The sequence below is a fragment of the Equus asinus genome, chromosome 7 (assembly GCF_041296235.1).
Source record: "Equus asinus isolate D_3611 breed Donkey chromosome 7, EquAss-T2T_v2, whole genome shotgun sequence".
NCBI classification, from domain to species: Eukaryota; Metazoa; Chordata; class Mammalia; order Perissodactyla; family Equidae; genus Equus; species Equus asinus.
This window is the reverse complement of record NC_091796.1, coordinates 18,213,116-18,226,780: the sequence shown is the minus strand read 5'-3', so window position 1 is coordinate 18,226,780 and position 13,665 is coordinate 18,213,116. Positions and strand designations below refer to the sequence as shown.

General features: G+C 38.2%; 1 protein-coding gene across 4 annotated transcripts in view; it reads left to right on the top strand.

Moving 5' to 3' along the window:
* The window catches only part of MALT1 (MALT1 paracaspase), a 62,893-nt gene that overhangs the window by 27,535 nt on the left and 21,693 nt on the right, over positions 1-13,665 (top strand). For all 4 annotated transcript variants that reach the window (XM_070512949.1, XM_070512946.1, XM_070512948.1 and 1 more), the window contains 3 exons: positions 2,591-2,617; positions 4,797-4,829; positions 10,990-11,193. In XM_070512949.1, the coding sequence (XP_070369050.1) occupies positions 2,591-2,617; positions 4,797-4,829; positions 10,990-11,193 (264 nt within the window). The remainder of the gene's footprint in view (positions 1-2,590; positions 2,618-4,796; positions 4,830-10,989; positions 11,194-13,665) is intronic.

Here is a 13,665-nt window from a genome sequence, read left to right as displayed (position 1 = left end):
GTATCTTAGTCTTTGAGGACTTGTAAATTGCCACAGACCATTAAACTGACACACTATTAAAATAACTCATTTTCACTTGATATGCTATTGCATATAAGAATAAAATTCCTGCACAACATCGTCTCAACAGTGAATTTGCAATTCTTAATGTTAATTTTTATCTTCATAAAATTTATAAAAAAGATAGATGTCTGTACCATCGTGGATCGTTGTTTAGATTATTTTATCTATCCTTGAGCCATGATAATATGCCTCTCAAACACAAATGTAGTTTCTATAAAAGTTTCAGCACAGGAGATTTATTGTTTAACTTGTTTTATCAAGTATTAAATATTTTGTTTTAAAATAAAATTGATAAGATCCATTTTTTGAAGCTACAAGGCTGTAGATTAATCTACCATGTCACTTTTACGTAATGTATAAAGAGAACTGAAAATCTATTTCAGCATAAGCTACTAATTTGTTGTAATTAACCAAAGCATTGTACATGAGTTGTATTGAGTAAATTTTAAAACTTATTTTCCCTTAGTATGATATCACATTGTTTTACAAAATTAAGTTTGTGGATAGCAAAGTATTTTTTCAATTTCTGCCTCTTTAAACTATTATATAACCTTAGGCTCTACTTGGGTGAATTAAGAAAATAATGTTAAATCTTAGGTTTCCTGGTTTTCCTGTCTTTCGTATCATTATGGTGGCACTTTGAATACTATAATTACTGCTTTCATCCCAACACGTTATCCTGAACCGGAATTCTCTAGCATAAGAGGATTCCAGTCCCGTGATCTCTGGGCCCTACATGAGGGAAGCTATGGGAAGAAATCCTAACCAAACTCTTCTTCATTCTCTTACTTTTTTTTGCCTAGTTGCATGATTTTTAAAACTTCCTAACTTTGGCAACTTCTAAGAATAAACATAAACTAGCATTGCTGTTTTCAGGGTGGTGCTTGTAAGTTACCACTGGCTGTGCTGACTCTTTGCCTGCAAGATTCTCCCTATAATTTCTGCAGTAGGGAACACACTACTAAATAATAATTTTCAAATAAATCTGTTCAGAACACTTAGAGATGAAAATCAAACTATCTACTCCAAAAATTTCAGAGGGAAAAATTAGATGCAACTTCTCTTTGTAAAAAAGTCTACAAAGTTGAGGCATTTTATAATTGGTGGATTGACACATACCGTAAACAGTGTCCTGCATCGTATTGTTTTTTACTTGTAGAACATGATGTTATCTATTTCATTTTACGTCTCTTATTAAAGATATTTCATCGGGACAGGGTGGGGATTGAATAGGTGAAGCTCAGGGGATTTTTTAGGGCAGTGAAACTATTCTCTGTGATCATTGTAATGATGAATACATGTGAGCAAGTTTAAAAAAATCGTTTAGTAGGAGGTCAGAGGAGGGGGGATCCCAGGATGGAATGCAAAATATGACCAAAAAACCTGAACGGATTACGAATGTCTAAAGCAACCTCTCTGAAGAGGGGGAGGAAGAACAACGTGCTGACCTAAGTAACCGGAAATGAGTGACGCCTGTGCGACAGAAGGCTGAAGAAATCGTACATTGCCCTGTGCTCCAGTTGATGCCTCTCCTGAGTTATCTTACATCACGTAGAAGAATAAGTTTCTGCGTAACATCTTAGGAATAGTATAACATTTGTAGTTTATTGTTACTGTACACTTTTATCTTCCTAAGATTTGTAAAGGAAAGATAGATGACTATAATGTCGTGGATATTTGCTTAGATGGTTTTATGTGTCCTTTAGCGAGAGGGTACAGGTTAACAATTCAGAAACCAGTTTACCTCCAAGAACACGTTACACCAGTCTAACTATGAGGAAAACATCAGCAAATCCCAATTGAGAGACATTCTACACAGTACCCCACCAGTACACCTCAAAACCGTCAAGGTCATCAAAAAGCAAGGAAAGTCTGAGAAACTGTCACAACGAAGAGGAGCCTAAGATGCCACGAGTAAATGTAATGTGGTGTCCTGAATGGGGTCTTGGAACAAAAAAGAACATTAATGGTTGTGACAATGTACTTCACTGACATGTTAAAAATAGGGAAACTGGGTATGGGTATATAGAGGAACTCTGCAATGTCGTCACATTAGTTCTGTAAATCTTAAACTGTTCTAAAGTTAAAAGTTTATTAAAAAAAGATCATTTGAGATTGTTAATTAGTTTCAAGAAGTTTATAGTTGAGGCCACAGACAGACCTCTCCCTTAACTGTTTTTGTCCCATAATTGACCAGAATATCTAAAACTTTGAACAAATTATGAGTCAGTGTATTTAGCTTTTTGCCATTTAATGAAGATAATAATAGCTAAGCAGTCCTAAATGATATCCACAACAGTGTGCTTTCCCATTCAGTATTTGCGTGGCTTCTCCTTTAAGGCATTTGAAAAGTTCTAAACTGATGAAACATTATAACATTTAATAACTCGAAACCAAATACTCCTTTGATTAGTTTTACTGATTATTGTACAATTCACTATTACAGTTTACTTACCATTACTTACAATTTACTATAAATTGGCAGTTAGATTATTTAAAGCTAATCAATTTTCTCATTTCATTTTAGATGAGTTAAATCATCTTGGGCATCCCGGTGAGTAATGTAAACGTAAAACATTAGTTTTAGACTTTTGAGTTATTGAATACAGTAAGTTAAAGATACTGTAGATATTCTTTTGCTATAGTAGTACTAGTTACTTTTTTCCTTTATTAAAATAATATCACAGGGGCCGGCCCCGTGGCCAAGTGGTTAAGTTTGCGTGCTCTGCTTTGGCAGCACAGGGTTTTGCCAGTTCAGATCCTGGGTGTGGACCTAGGACTGCTCATCAAGCCATGCTGAGGTGGCGTCCCACATAGCACAGCAAGAAGGACCTACAGCTAGAATATACAACTATGTACTGGGGGGCTTTGGGGAGAAGAAGAGAAGAAAAAAAGAAGATTGGAAACAGATGTTAGCTGAGGTACCAATCTTTAAAAAACAAAAATAATAATATCATAATTTAGGCTTGAAATTAGTACTTACATGAAGTACAATTTCATGCAGGTGGAAATATTTAAGATATTCTAGATTGTAAGACTATAAGGATAGAAAAGTAAGTATACTGAGATAATGTAGAATATCAATTTTTTTATCATTGTATATGATTCTATATCATAAAAGGCAGTTAATGGGGCAAGTGCCCATTTAATTTGAAATGATGAGAAACAAGTCTTTGAACAGTAACAGAGGTAACGTTTCTGAACTCGCCAGACCCCTGGGACCTTGTTCAGAGTCGCTCAATCATGGAACATATGAACTAGTTGAGTGGCGTCTTTATCTGAAGTAAAAGGTGTGTTAGTGGGAATAGTTGGCGCTATACAGATAAGTAGTTGGTCAGTGACCTTTAAGAGACTGACAGCCGGCAGAGGTATTCATCATTCTTTGGCCAGTTTTAATCAGAACAGATTTCTGAACAAGCTAAGCTAAAGGGAAAGCCTTAACTGAGATGAAAGAGGTGTTGATTGTGAGGATTCCATAAACACAGAGGAATCTGAAAGGCAGTGTTGGGATCTGTGAGTATATCTGAAAATAAGACCTTACAGGAGTAGATTCAGAAAGCAGTTATATCATTTCGTGTTTATAGAGAGCCCTCTTATTTCTCAACATGTTATTTCTCATTATTTTAGCACCCTAGCTGGTTTGCTTAGTTCCTTGCCCATGTTTTGTGAATAGAATCTATTGTGAGTGATGGTTGGGCTGTGCTGATGACATACAAGCAAATCAGGCAGACCAGAGGCCACTGTCACCACATTGGTCTTGCCGAACCAACCTCGAGCTCAGGGGAAGCCTTGGTGAGACGTGCTTCAAACTCCAGACCTTCATGGTGCCGGAGAACCATCCTATCACGTAGCCGGTGGTTTCTCTTGGCCTGGTTAGAATCCTCCTTTCCTAAACTGGTCTGTTATTTCTCGCCCTTCAGTGAACGTTGTGAAAAGTTATTTCAGGAAAACCTTTGAAAACAGCCACCACTACGCTCTAAAATTTTCTTGGCCCTCTCTTTCATTATATCCTTACTCCTCAAGATTCAGAAACACCAAAAAATTTGAGTTTTAAAAAAAAAGAAGAATTTTAATAGACATCATTCAGTAGCATATGAATTATTAAAAATGCAAGCAAAGTTACCCTGTCTATGAGAGTAGACACATTACTGATTGAGCTCCCGCATTTCTTCCCTCGTGGTCCTCAGGGGTGGGAGGTGTTTCATTTTATGTGTAGGCAATGACAAAAGCGTGGACTGTAGAATGAGATCTGCTAGCTTGATAGCTTTGGATAAGTGACTTAATCTCTCCCTGCCTCAGAGTCCTTCTCTGTGTAATGGAGGTAACAGTAGTACAAACTTCATAGAGTGAAGGGAGGTCTATGTCAATCAGATGTATTTAAAGCACGTAGAACAGAGCCAGGCAGGCATTCAGTGAACATTAACTACTCCTGCGATTTCTTATTACCACCACCCACTGCAGGCAGACTGTAATTTCCACCTAGCACATTAAAGATGGTTACCCCCAGCCGTGGCAATTAATTACTAAAGACGTTCCCCTGCTCTGATTCCAACTCTGTCTAGCCAGGTATATGTTTTTATCAAGAATCTGAAAATCTTAAAATCGTAAGTTAGCTGTTGGAAAACATATTCTATCTTGTTACTGTTCATTGCTTCCATACATCTCTAACCCTGAAGATATTTGAATCATGGATAATAACGTCTTAATTTTTCTGCATTTTTATCTTTTTATAGATAATAAAGAGCAAACAGCTGACCAGCCTTTGGGTGAGTAGAGCGTTAAAATGCTTGATTAAAATATCATTATAGTATATAACTCTTTTATGGTGATCGTGAAGGGATTTAAGACATTTTAATTTGACAGCTTTTATAAATATTTGAATAACACTGAGACCAAATGGTTTATTTTGGATATTTGTAAAGGAAATTATAGGACAGGAGGCTTAAAGAGATTATGAATTCAGTTTCTGGGACCAAGTCAGCTTCTGTGGAGTGATTTCTTTGTTTTGGCAACATGCAAACAAACCTATAAACGGAAAGAAACATGTATGTTGCATAGAAGTGAGAAATACTATCTCCTGGTGGGGTTAGATTACGGAAAAGCAGGGAGATTGCCCACAGCAGCTCTATGTTTTGAAGGATGAATAGGAGAAGGGCCTTACAGGCAGAGAGAACATGAAATCCTAAGTACAGTGTTGTAGAGAATGAGACAGCCTGTTGAATTTGGGGAGCTGCAAGTAACACACAGTGCTCTGGAGCATAAAGAGAATGAGGCTAGAGAAGCAGAGTGAGACCAGATCTGGAGGAGCCCCATTTCCCAGGCAAGCCATTGGAAGGGAACTCTGATAGAGGGTGAATGAGATTTGTCTCTCTGAAAGACCAGTCTTGTGTCAGTGTAGAAAATAAACTGGAAGGAGAGGATGTTTTGGTTAGGCGAAAAATTAAGAGACTGTTGTAATAGTCTTGGTAAGAAATAATGGGAATCTAAACTAGAGTGGTACCAATGAGAATTCAGAAGATAAAGAACAAATTCAGGAAGTCTTTAGGTGATGGAATCAGTAAGCTGTTTTTGTCACCTTGCTGTAGGTTCTAAAAAATAGAGAGAGGGTCTGGCCAAGTGGTGCAGTGGTTGAGTTTGTGCACTCTGTATCAGCAGCCCAAGGTTCGCGGGTTTATCCCAGGCGTGGACCTACATACTGCTCATTAAACCATGCTGTGGCAGTGTCCCACATACAAAAATAGAGGAAGACTGGCATAGATGTTAGCTCAGTGATAGTCTTCCTCAAGCAAAAAGAGGAAGATTGGCAACAGATGTTAGCTCAGGGTCAATCTTCCTCACCAAAAAAAATAAATAAATAAAAGAAAAGAAAACGTTTTTAAAAAATAGAGAAGAATCACCATGTCTGCAAGGATTCTCGCTTGGACCACTGGGCGGATGGTGATAGAGCCCATTGAGTTAGACAATACAGAATCAAATGCAAGATTCAGAGGATAGATGACCATCAGTTTGCTCTCTAACCAGTTTGAGGTATTTGTGTCACATCTAGGTGAAGATACATAGCAAGCAGTTGTGTACATGGATCTGGAACACTAAGGAGAGGCCAGGATTGGAGATACAGTTAATGAGCATCGTCAGCATAGACATGGAAGTTAAAACCAAAGGGTAGCGTACATGAGCTTGCTACAAGCCATAGAAAAAAGGGCACAAACTGGCTAACCTGGGGGCGGGGGTCTAATTTTTAACAATTAGACTCAGTTGTCACTGATCAGATATCATATAAAGTTCAGATTTCTAGGTTCTTTTGAAAAGTAATAGTGGCTGTTCCTTTAAAAGGGGCATGTGCTCCCGTTTTCCTCTTGTGAACATTGGGTCTTTACTCTCCCTCCCTCTCCCCTCCCTTCCTTCCCCACATGGTCTTGCCATGTGGCTAAATTTCTTTATATGGTGGGTGGCTGGATCCCAAAACCGGAAGCTGTCAGTATTCTTGAGGTTTAGACCCAGAACTTGTAGAGTGTTTTGCCACATTATGTTGTTCAGAGAGAATCATAGGGCAGCCCAGATTTGGGAGTAGGGGCCGGGGGCTGGGGTGAGGATGACCACACTAGGTGAGGGCAAGGATGCAGTGGTTCACTGGGGGCTGTCCTCTACTGCAGCTGGAGAGGGATGCATGAACTGGAGTGGGAGTGGCTTTGTTTGCCGGACTGAGGAACTTGGACTTATTTTGTAGGCCACGAGATTTAAGAGTTTAGGTATGAGACCAACAGAGACACTATTTTCAACCAGATTTGATGCTAATATTCAATTTTGATAGACAGCCAAAGATTTTTTTATTTAACAAATACTTATATAGCACTTAATAGGTGCCAGGCCCTTTTTCAGGTACTTGTGAATATTAATTCATTTTGGGTGAGATAAGATGAGTAACACACTATTAGAGTGATTAGACATGGAATTAATGCTGTAACGCTGTACCGGTTTTTAAAGAATACGTGGCATTAAGCTTTGGAAGATGTCTAGGATCGTGTAGTTAAAATATCTTTCTGAAGTGGTTTTATTCTATTGCTTAATCAACTGGCGTTTGTGTTTCTTTTTTCCAATAAATGGTTTGTGTTCAAGAAATTGTGGGTGGCTCTTACAGTAAATGTTTTTCTACAGAAAATTTCTTCCATTTTATCACTTGAAAACCATCATAAATTGCTTATATAGTTGCTGTTTTGAAGTTTCCTTTGATTCTTCACTCTTACCTCCTCAACTTCAGATTTTGCAGTTTCTTTGTCTGTCGTCTCTCTAAAGTCTGACTTTTCCTTTCCCTTTCTTACAACTAACTCCTGGAATGAGTCTGTCATCTCTTATTTTGACCACTGCACTCTGCTTCTCTCTTCTCAATCCACCCCAGTTCGCCTGTCATTCAGGAACTGTTTTACAAGTAGATTGGGCAAGGTAAGATTTACTTACCCATTATCTTTATTACCATTAAACCTCAGAAAATACTCTAAGACATAGGAACTAGGTATTAAAAATTATTACTGAAGGGGCTGGCCCTGTAGCCAAGTTCCTGTGTTCTGCTTCAGCGGCCCAGGGTTTTGCCAGTTCGGATCCTGGGCGCGACATGGCACCGCTCATCAGGCCATGCTGAGGCGGCATCCCACATAGCACAACCAGAAGGATCTACAACTATCTACTACGAGGCTTTGGGGAGAAGAAGAAGGAACCAATTATCATTGGAGGAGCTGGCCCAGTGGTGTAGTGGTTAAGTTCGCGTGCTCCACTTCAGTGGCCTGGGGTTCATGGGTTCAGATCCTGGACACAGACCTTGCAGTACTCATCAAAGCATGCTGAGGCGGCACCCCACATACAAAGTAGAGGAAGACTGCCACAGATGTTAGCCCAAGGCCAATCTTCCTCACCGAAAAATAAAATTTAAATTTAAAAAAATTATCATTGAGGAAAAATTTTTGAAGAGTTATGGTCAGTTGTTGACACATACATTTTAAGCCACACAGTTCTCAAGTTGTTGAACCCTTGCATTCTGTAAACTATACCAAGAGTTCTTTCCAAATAGATAAAAAATTGGCATTAGCAGAAACATGCTTAGTTTGACAACTAGCTTTTTTTCTGCAAAGACCCCAGTGATTTTTTTCTATCATATTCTTTATAATTGTTTTGTGCCAGTAAAACTTAGTCTAGGATATATATTAGAATTGAATTATGATAATATTCTACCAAAAAAACCCACTAGGATTTGCAAACACTTTACCACCTGATAACTGTGGGAAGCCCATGATTTGGTATAAGCCAGAGACACATTCTCTTACTTCCCCTCACTTAGAAGTAGATTCAACCGAGTCCATCACTATATTGCACTCGGGTCTGAATTCTGATGGGGTTGATGGGCCTGTGAAAATGTGCACTGAGAATTTTCCTTCCATGGGTTAGCCAGCTAACAGTCTTGCATATAGTGAGTACTTGGTATAAGACCACATATCTAGTTTATTTAAGAAGAAACTTCTAAAAAAAGGGAGACACAAGCAGTGTTAAATTTTATACTGCCTCCTTTCCTGAGTATTCTCAACTTTTACTGAACTGCAGCAAAAGTAAAGAATATAATATTGAACTCGACTTCTAGAGCAAATTTAACAAGGATGTTTAGAACTGGGTTCCTATTAAATTAGGTCCTGTTCTGTTGGCAAAAGAAGAAGCTAAATTCCATCCTGAATATTCTCAACTTTTTCATTGTTTTAGAACTAACGGTAGTTTAGCAGAAGCTTTCTGTCTGAATCCTTATATATGAAATAGTCTTGATAATTGGCCTTTTCTTTTGGGTAAAAGAAGAGATTATCATTTGTATAGGACTTGAAGTGACATTCATTGAATTAGAAATGTGGCATAAGTATCATTTGATTTTTTTCTAAAGTGTGTGTACACATAAGAATAGGCAATTTTCAAGAAATCTTTAAAAATATAGCTATAGAAGGGCCATCCCAGTGGCACAGCAGTTAAGTTTGCACGTTCCACTTCAGTGGCCCAAGGTTCACCGGTTCAGATCCCAGGTGTGGACCTATGCACTACTTTTCCAGCCATGCTGTGGCAGGCATCCCACATATAAAGTAGAGGAAGATGGGCACAGGTGTTAGCTCAGATATTAGCAATCCTCAGCAAAAAGAGGAGGATTGACGGCAGATGTTAGCTCAGGGCTAATCTTCCTAAAAAAAAATAATAAGTATAGAATAAAGATACCATGACATAAAAGTATTGAGACTTTTCACAAAGTGTGGTTTTCTACCACTTTGAAAGAGTCACATTCTTTGAATTGGTGCCAGTTTTTCCCCACACCTGTTTGACGCTAGATGTAAGTGTTCTGTGGAAAGAGAAGAAATTTCACCAAAGAGATTTTTGGTGAAATTTAATCAGTTGAATGATTTGAAACATCTGAAGTTCTATTACATACTGCAGACAAGTCAGCATTGTGATTATTTGTGTTTGTTTCAGTTTCATAAGCATAGTATTCATAATAATTCATAAATAAACTGCTTAGCACTTTGTGACAGAGCTTGGTCACCTAGCCCTGGCCTGTATCGGAAGGTGGCCTGCAGTCCTCCCCAGTGTGGCTCTTCAGCCAGTTGGCTGGAACCGCCAGATGCTCTTGTTCCGCCTTCTCCTCTGCTCCCTGGTGTCTCCATCACGGATTTATACCGTAACATGTGCTGCACACGCCCCGCTGCCAGTCCTCAGGGGAAACGTCACAACAGGTTCCTATTGTCATGGCACAGTCTCAAGTCCTTAACCTTTAACCACACCCCGGATTAGCGAAGGTGCAATTTTGAAAACCTCTTAAGCACTAAGCTGTGTCCAGCCTTCCCCAGCTGTTTTTGGACAACCTCTACAGCTGGTTAAACTAGCCAGTACTTTTTAAGGGATGCATGTGGATCTTTTTGCCTCTTAAAAACAGAACGTTCTTTGTATGAGAACGCATCTTTGAGCAAAGTCTCAGTGCACAAACGTCAGAAAATAAACTAAGATACTCATTCAAAAAGTCTTCACGGGGGCCCGCCCTGTGGCCGAGTGGTTAAGGTCGCGCGCTCCGCTGCGGCGGCCCAGGGTTTCGCTGGTTCAGATCCTGGGCATGGACACGGCACCGCTCGTCAGGCCACGGTGAGGCTGAGTCCTACATAGCACAACCAGAGGCACTCACAACTAGGATATACAACTATGTACTGGGGGGCTTTGGGGAGAAAAAGCAGAAAGAAGAGAGAAAAAAGAAGATTGACAACAGTTGTTAGCTCAGGTGCCAGTCTTTAAAAAAAAAGTCTTCACAGATGCCTAAGGTAGCTGCATCTCGCGCAAACAGAAGAAATTTTTTTTAAAGAACCTAAGAGGAGGGAGCGCATCACCTGATCGCATCCAGATGCAGTTCTTTCCCAGTTCCTGCTTCTCTCTCTTTGGCATTCCCGTGACTTGGTCTGATGCGAATTCCTTCTGTCCTTCTTTTTGGTATTTCTTTTGTTTTTAGCCTCTTTCTTTGTCAGCAAAACAGAACCTAACTTAATGCGAACGCAGTTCCAAATATCCCTTGCTAAATTTGCTCTCCAAGTCTAGCTGAATATTACATTCTTTACTTTTGTTGTGGTTCGATAAAAGTAATTACTTTAATATTAGTTATGATTTTGCTTCATATACAGCTAATGAGTATCCTTTCCATGATTCTGAGAAGTGTCAATAAGTTTAATTTCAGTTGTTTGATTTATTAGCCTCTATACAGTAGAGACTATTGATCTGCTACATAAAGTGATAATTCAAAGGTGAAATTAAATAATAATGAAATGTTATTTGTAAAGCATACTTTTTATTATAATGATACTGTTTCCATAGGTTTTATTTTAATCTTCATATCCGCCTTTAAATCCCTCTCCCCCGTTTTTTTAACAGCAAAGGACAAGGTTGCTCTTTTGATAGGAAATATGAATTACTGGGAGCACCCCAAGCTTAAAGCTCCTTTGGTGGATGTGTATGAATTGACCAACTTGTTAAGACAGCTGGATTTCAAAGTTGTTTCATTGTTGGATCTTACCGAATACGAGATGCGTAATGCCGTGGATGAATTTTTACTACTTTTAGACAAAGGAGTATATGGTAAGATATTTATAACCTTTGTTTTTATAATTATTCACTGTTCTTTTCATGGTACAAGTTAGATTAAGAGTTAAAAATCAGGAAGCTACAATAAACACGTTGTTAAAGAGTTTTATTCTTATAAAAAAAGATAGATTGGAATTTCATTCCATAGATCCATGTGAATAACTAATTAGCTTAATGTCTTTACTTTCATGTCTCTTATTTTGTCAAAACAATATTGTCCTTGTTAGAATCCTTAGCTATCTTACGTGATTTTGTTTTTTAGTGACAAGAGCTACAGTATAGTAAAGCTCGACCAAATAGCAAATTGTTTGCTCAAATATGTAAACTACTACTGTGTGTGTGTGTGTGTTTGGAGTATAAAAGGTTGTAACTGAATGTACATTCTGTATGTTTGTTTCCTTTTTCTAACTATTGCACTATTATATTTCCTCGTATTTTAGTGGGAACTAGAATTTAACAAGGTAATGTTGGTGAATGAGGCATATGAAAACAATTTGTGAACTAAAGTTCAATACAGGTAGAGCTAAAGATGGACCTCCATAAAAATTGTAACTGTAAATTTTTAATGCTTTTTCTCCTCCTTTCATCTAAATATGTTAAGAACACTACATTTACGGTAAAGATTTTTTAAAGAGATTATGCTGTCAGTAATAGGTAATTTCTCTGGTAACTTATTTCTTTTAATGGGTATAACCACAAATGTGGGAAGGCCAGCTGTTGAGCTCATTTGAGCCGTATTTCACAGGGTTGTGCTTACCATGATATTGTGCAATAACATTTGACTGCCAGGAAAGTGACATTTTCAGGTCTATTGTTAGGCATGCCAGTGGTAAACAAAAAGTATCTATTTGGCTTCTATATCTTTGAAATTATTTTACTCCAATAACTTCTAAATTTAGTTGTTTATTTATAATTAGATTGATATGAGGAGGCAAGCTTGATGGAATTGCTAATGGGTCTCAAAGGAGTATTTTTACTGGAAGAAAACCAGTTTTTTTCAAGATTTAACACGTGACTGTGTATGGGATAGGAGAGAATCTCAAAATCTTATTTAAATGAGTTTCCTCTTAAATAATAAGGATTACTGTTGTCCCACAAATAAGTCAACAAAGTAAATACCTCAAATTTGGGATTTCAAATATTACGTTGATGTCATAATAACAGTCCTGCTTATGAGTGTATAGAGTGCTGACTCTGGGTGAGTCCATTCATTTTTTTTGATGAAAACAGGAGAGACTACACAGATGTGCCCCCTTGGTAATTGGTTTGTAGTTTTAGTCTAGAATAAGGTGGTGGTTTCATTATTTTTATATTATGTAATTTATCTAGTTTTTAAAGTGCCTAGATGGCGTAAGCAGGAATAAGCTTCTAAAACTTCACTAAAAGTAATGAGGTAAAAGGAAAAAGTATTAACCAATTTAGGTTTTTGAATTGCTGAAGTATTTTAGGAGTGAGGGAATTTTATGAAGAATTATGTACTTGATTATTTATTCTCATTTCTTACTGACATTGTCACCTTGGCTTTACATCTTTTGTTTAGCTTTTTAAATCCGAACTTTTCATCGCCCCTGCAAAGTAGACAACCAGAAATATTAAAAAAGTTGTGACGAGAAGAGTTCAGCTTTATGCTGAAGTTTTGCCCCAGTATAAAAACATCATCTTGGAATATGGAATAAAGGGGCATATTAAAGCCAACTGGCAGCTTAAGAAAGCCGGAAGGTTTTTAAAATCCTGCTGATTCATGTCTTAACAGGGTGGCTGCATTATATTTTGAAGTATTGTGAATATCCCAAACATCAGACACATCTACATTACATGTAAGTGTGGTAGTGAAGGGAATAGGGTGTTTCTCCTGGCCTGTGCCTTTACCTCAGCTGATAGCCCAGGTGACTAGTGGTACTTGGGGGCGGCAGGAAGGTGGAGGCAGAGCATAGCAATTTCAGCATGAACAACTTTAGATATGGAAAACATAGGCACTCAAGTTTATGCCCTTTTATATTATATAGCCCGTGGGTTTATCAAAGAATCAAAAGTTGCAACGGAACAGAAAATAAGTAATACACTTTTAAACATATATACACATAAAAAAACATGATCTAAGAACAGAAATAACTGACTTATACTACATGTCCTTGAAGATAAATAGGGATAAAGATTTCCAGTTATCTTATACAGATGGCTACAATAGAGAGTAGCAATTTGGCCTCATATCCACCCCACCCAGTGCCTTTCTACATCCATTGCTGGCTGCAGCTTAGCTGTGCTTTTGTGGGGAAGAATGTTAGAGGAGTCTGGTCAGAGTATGGCAGAGCCGTCCACCCTCTCGAGTCGTCATCCCGTCCAGTGTAGCCTGGAGGTTAAGCAGTGGGCCTCGGAGTAGGCTAGCCTGCTTTCACGCTCTGGCATTTCTGCTCACTGACTGTGTGACCATGACCAAGTTATTTCACTTTTCTAAGCCAAAAAGGA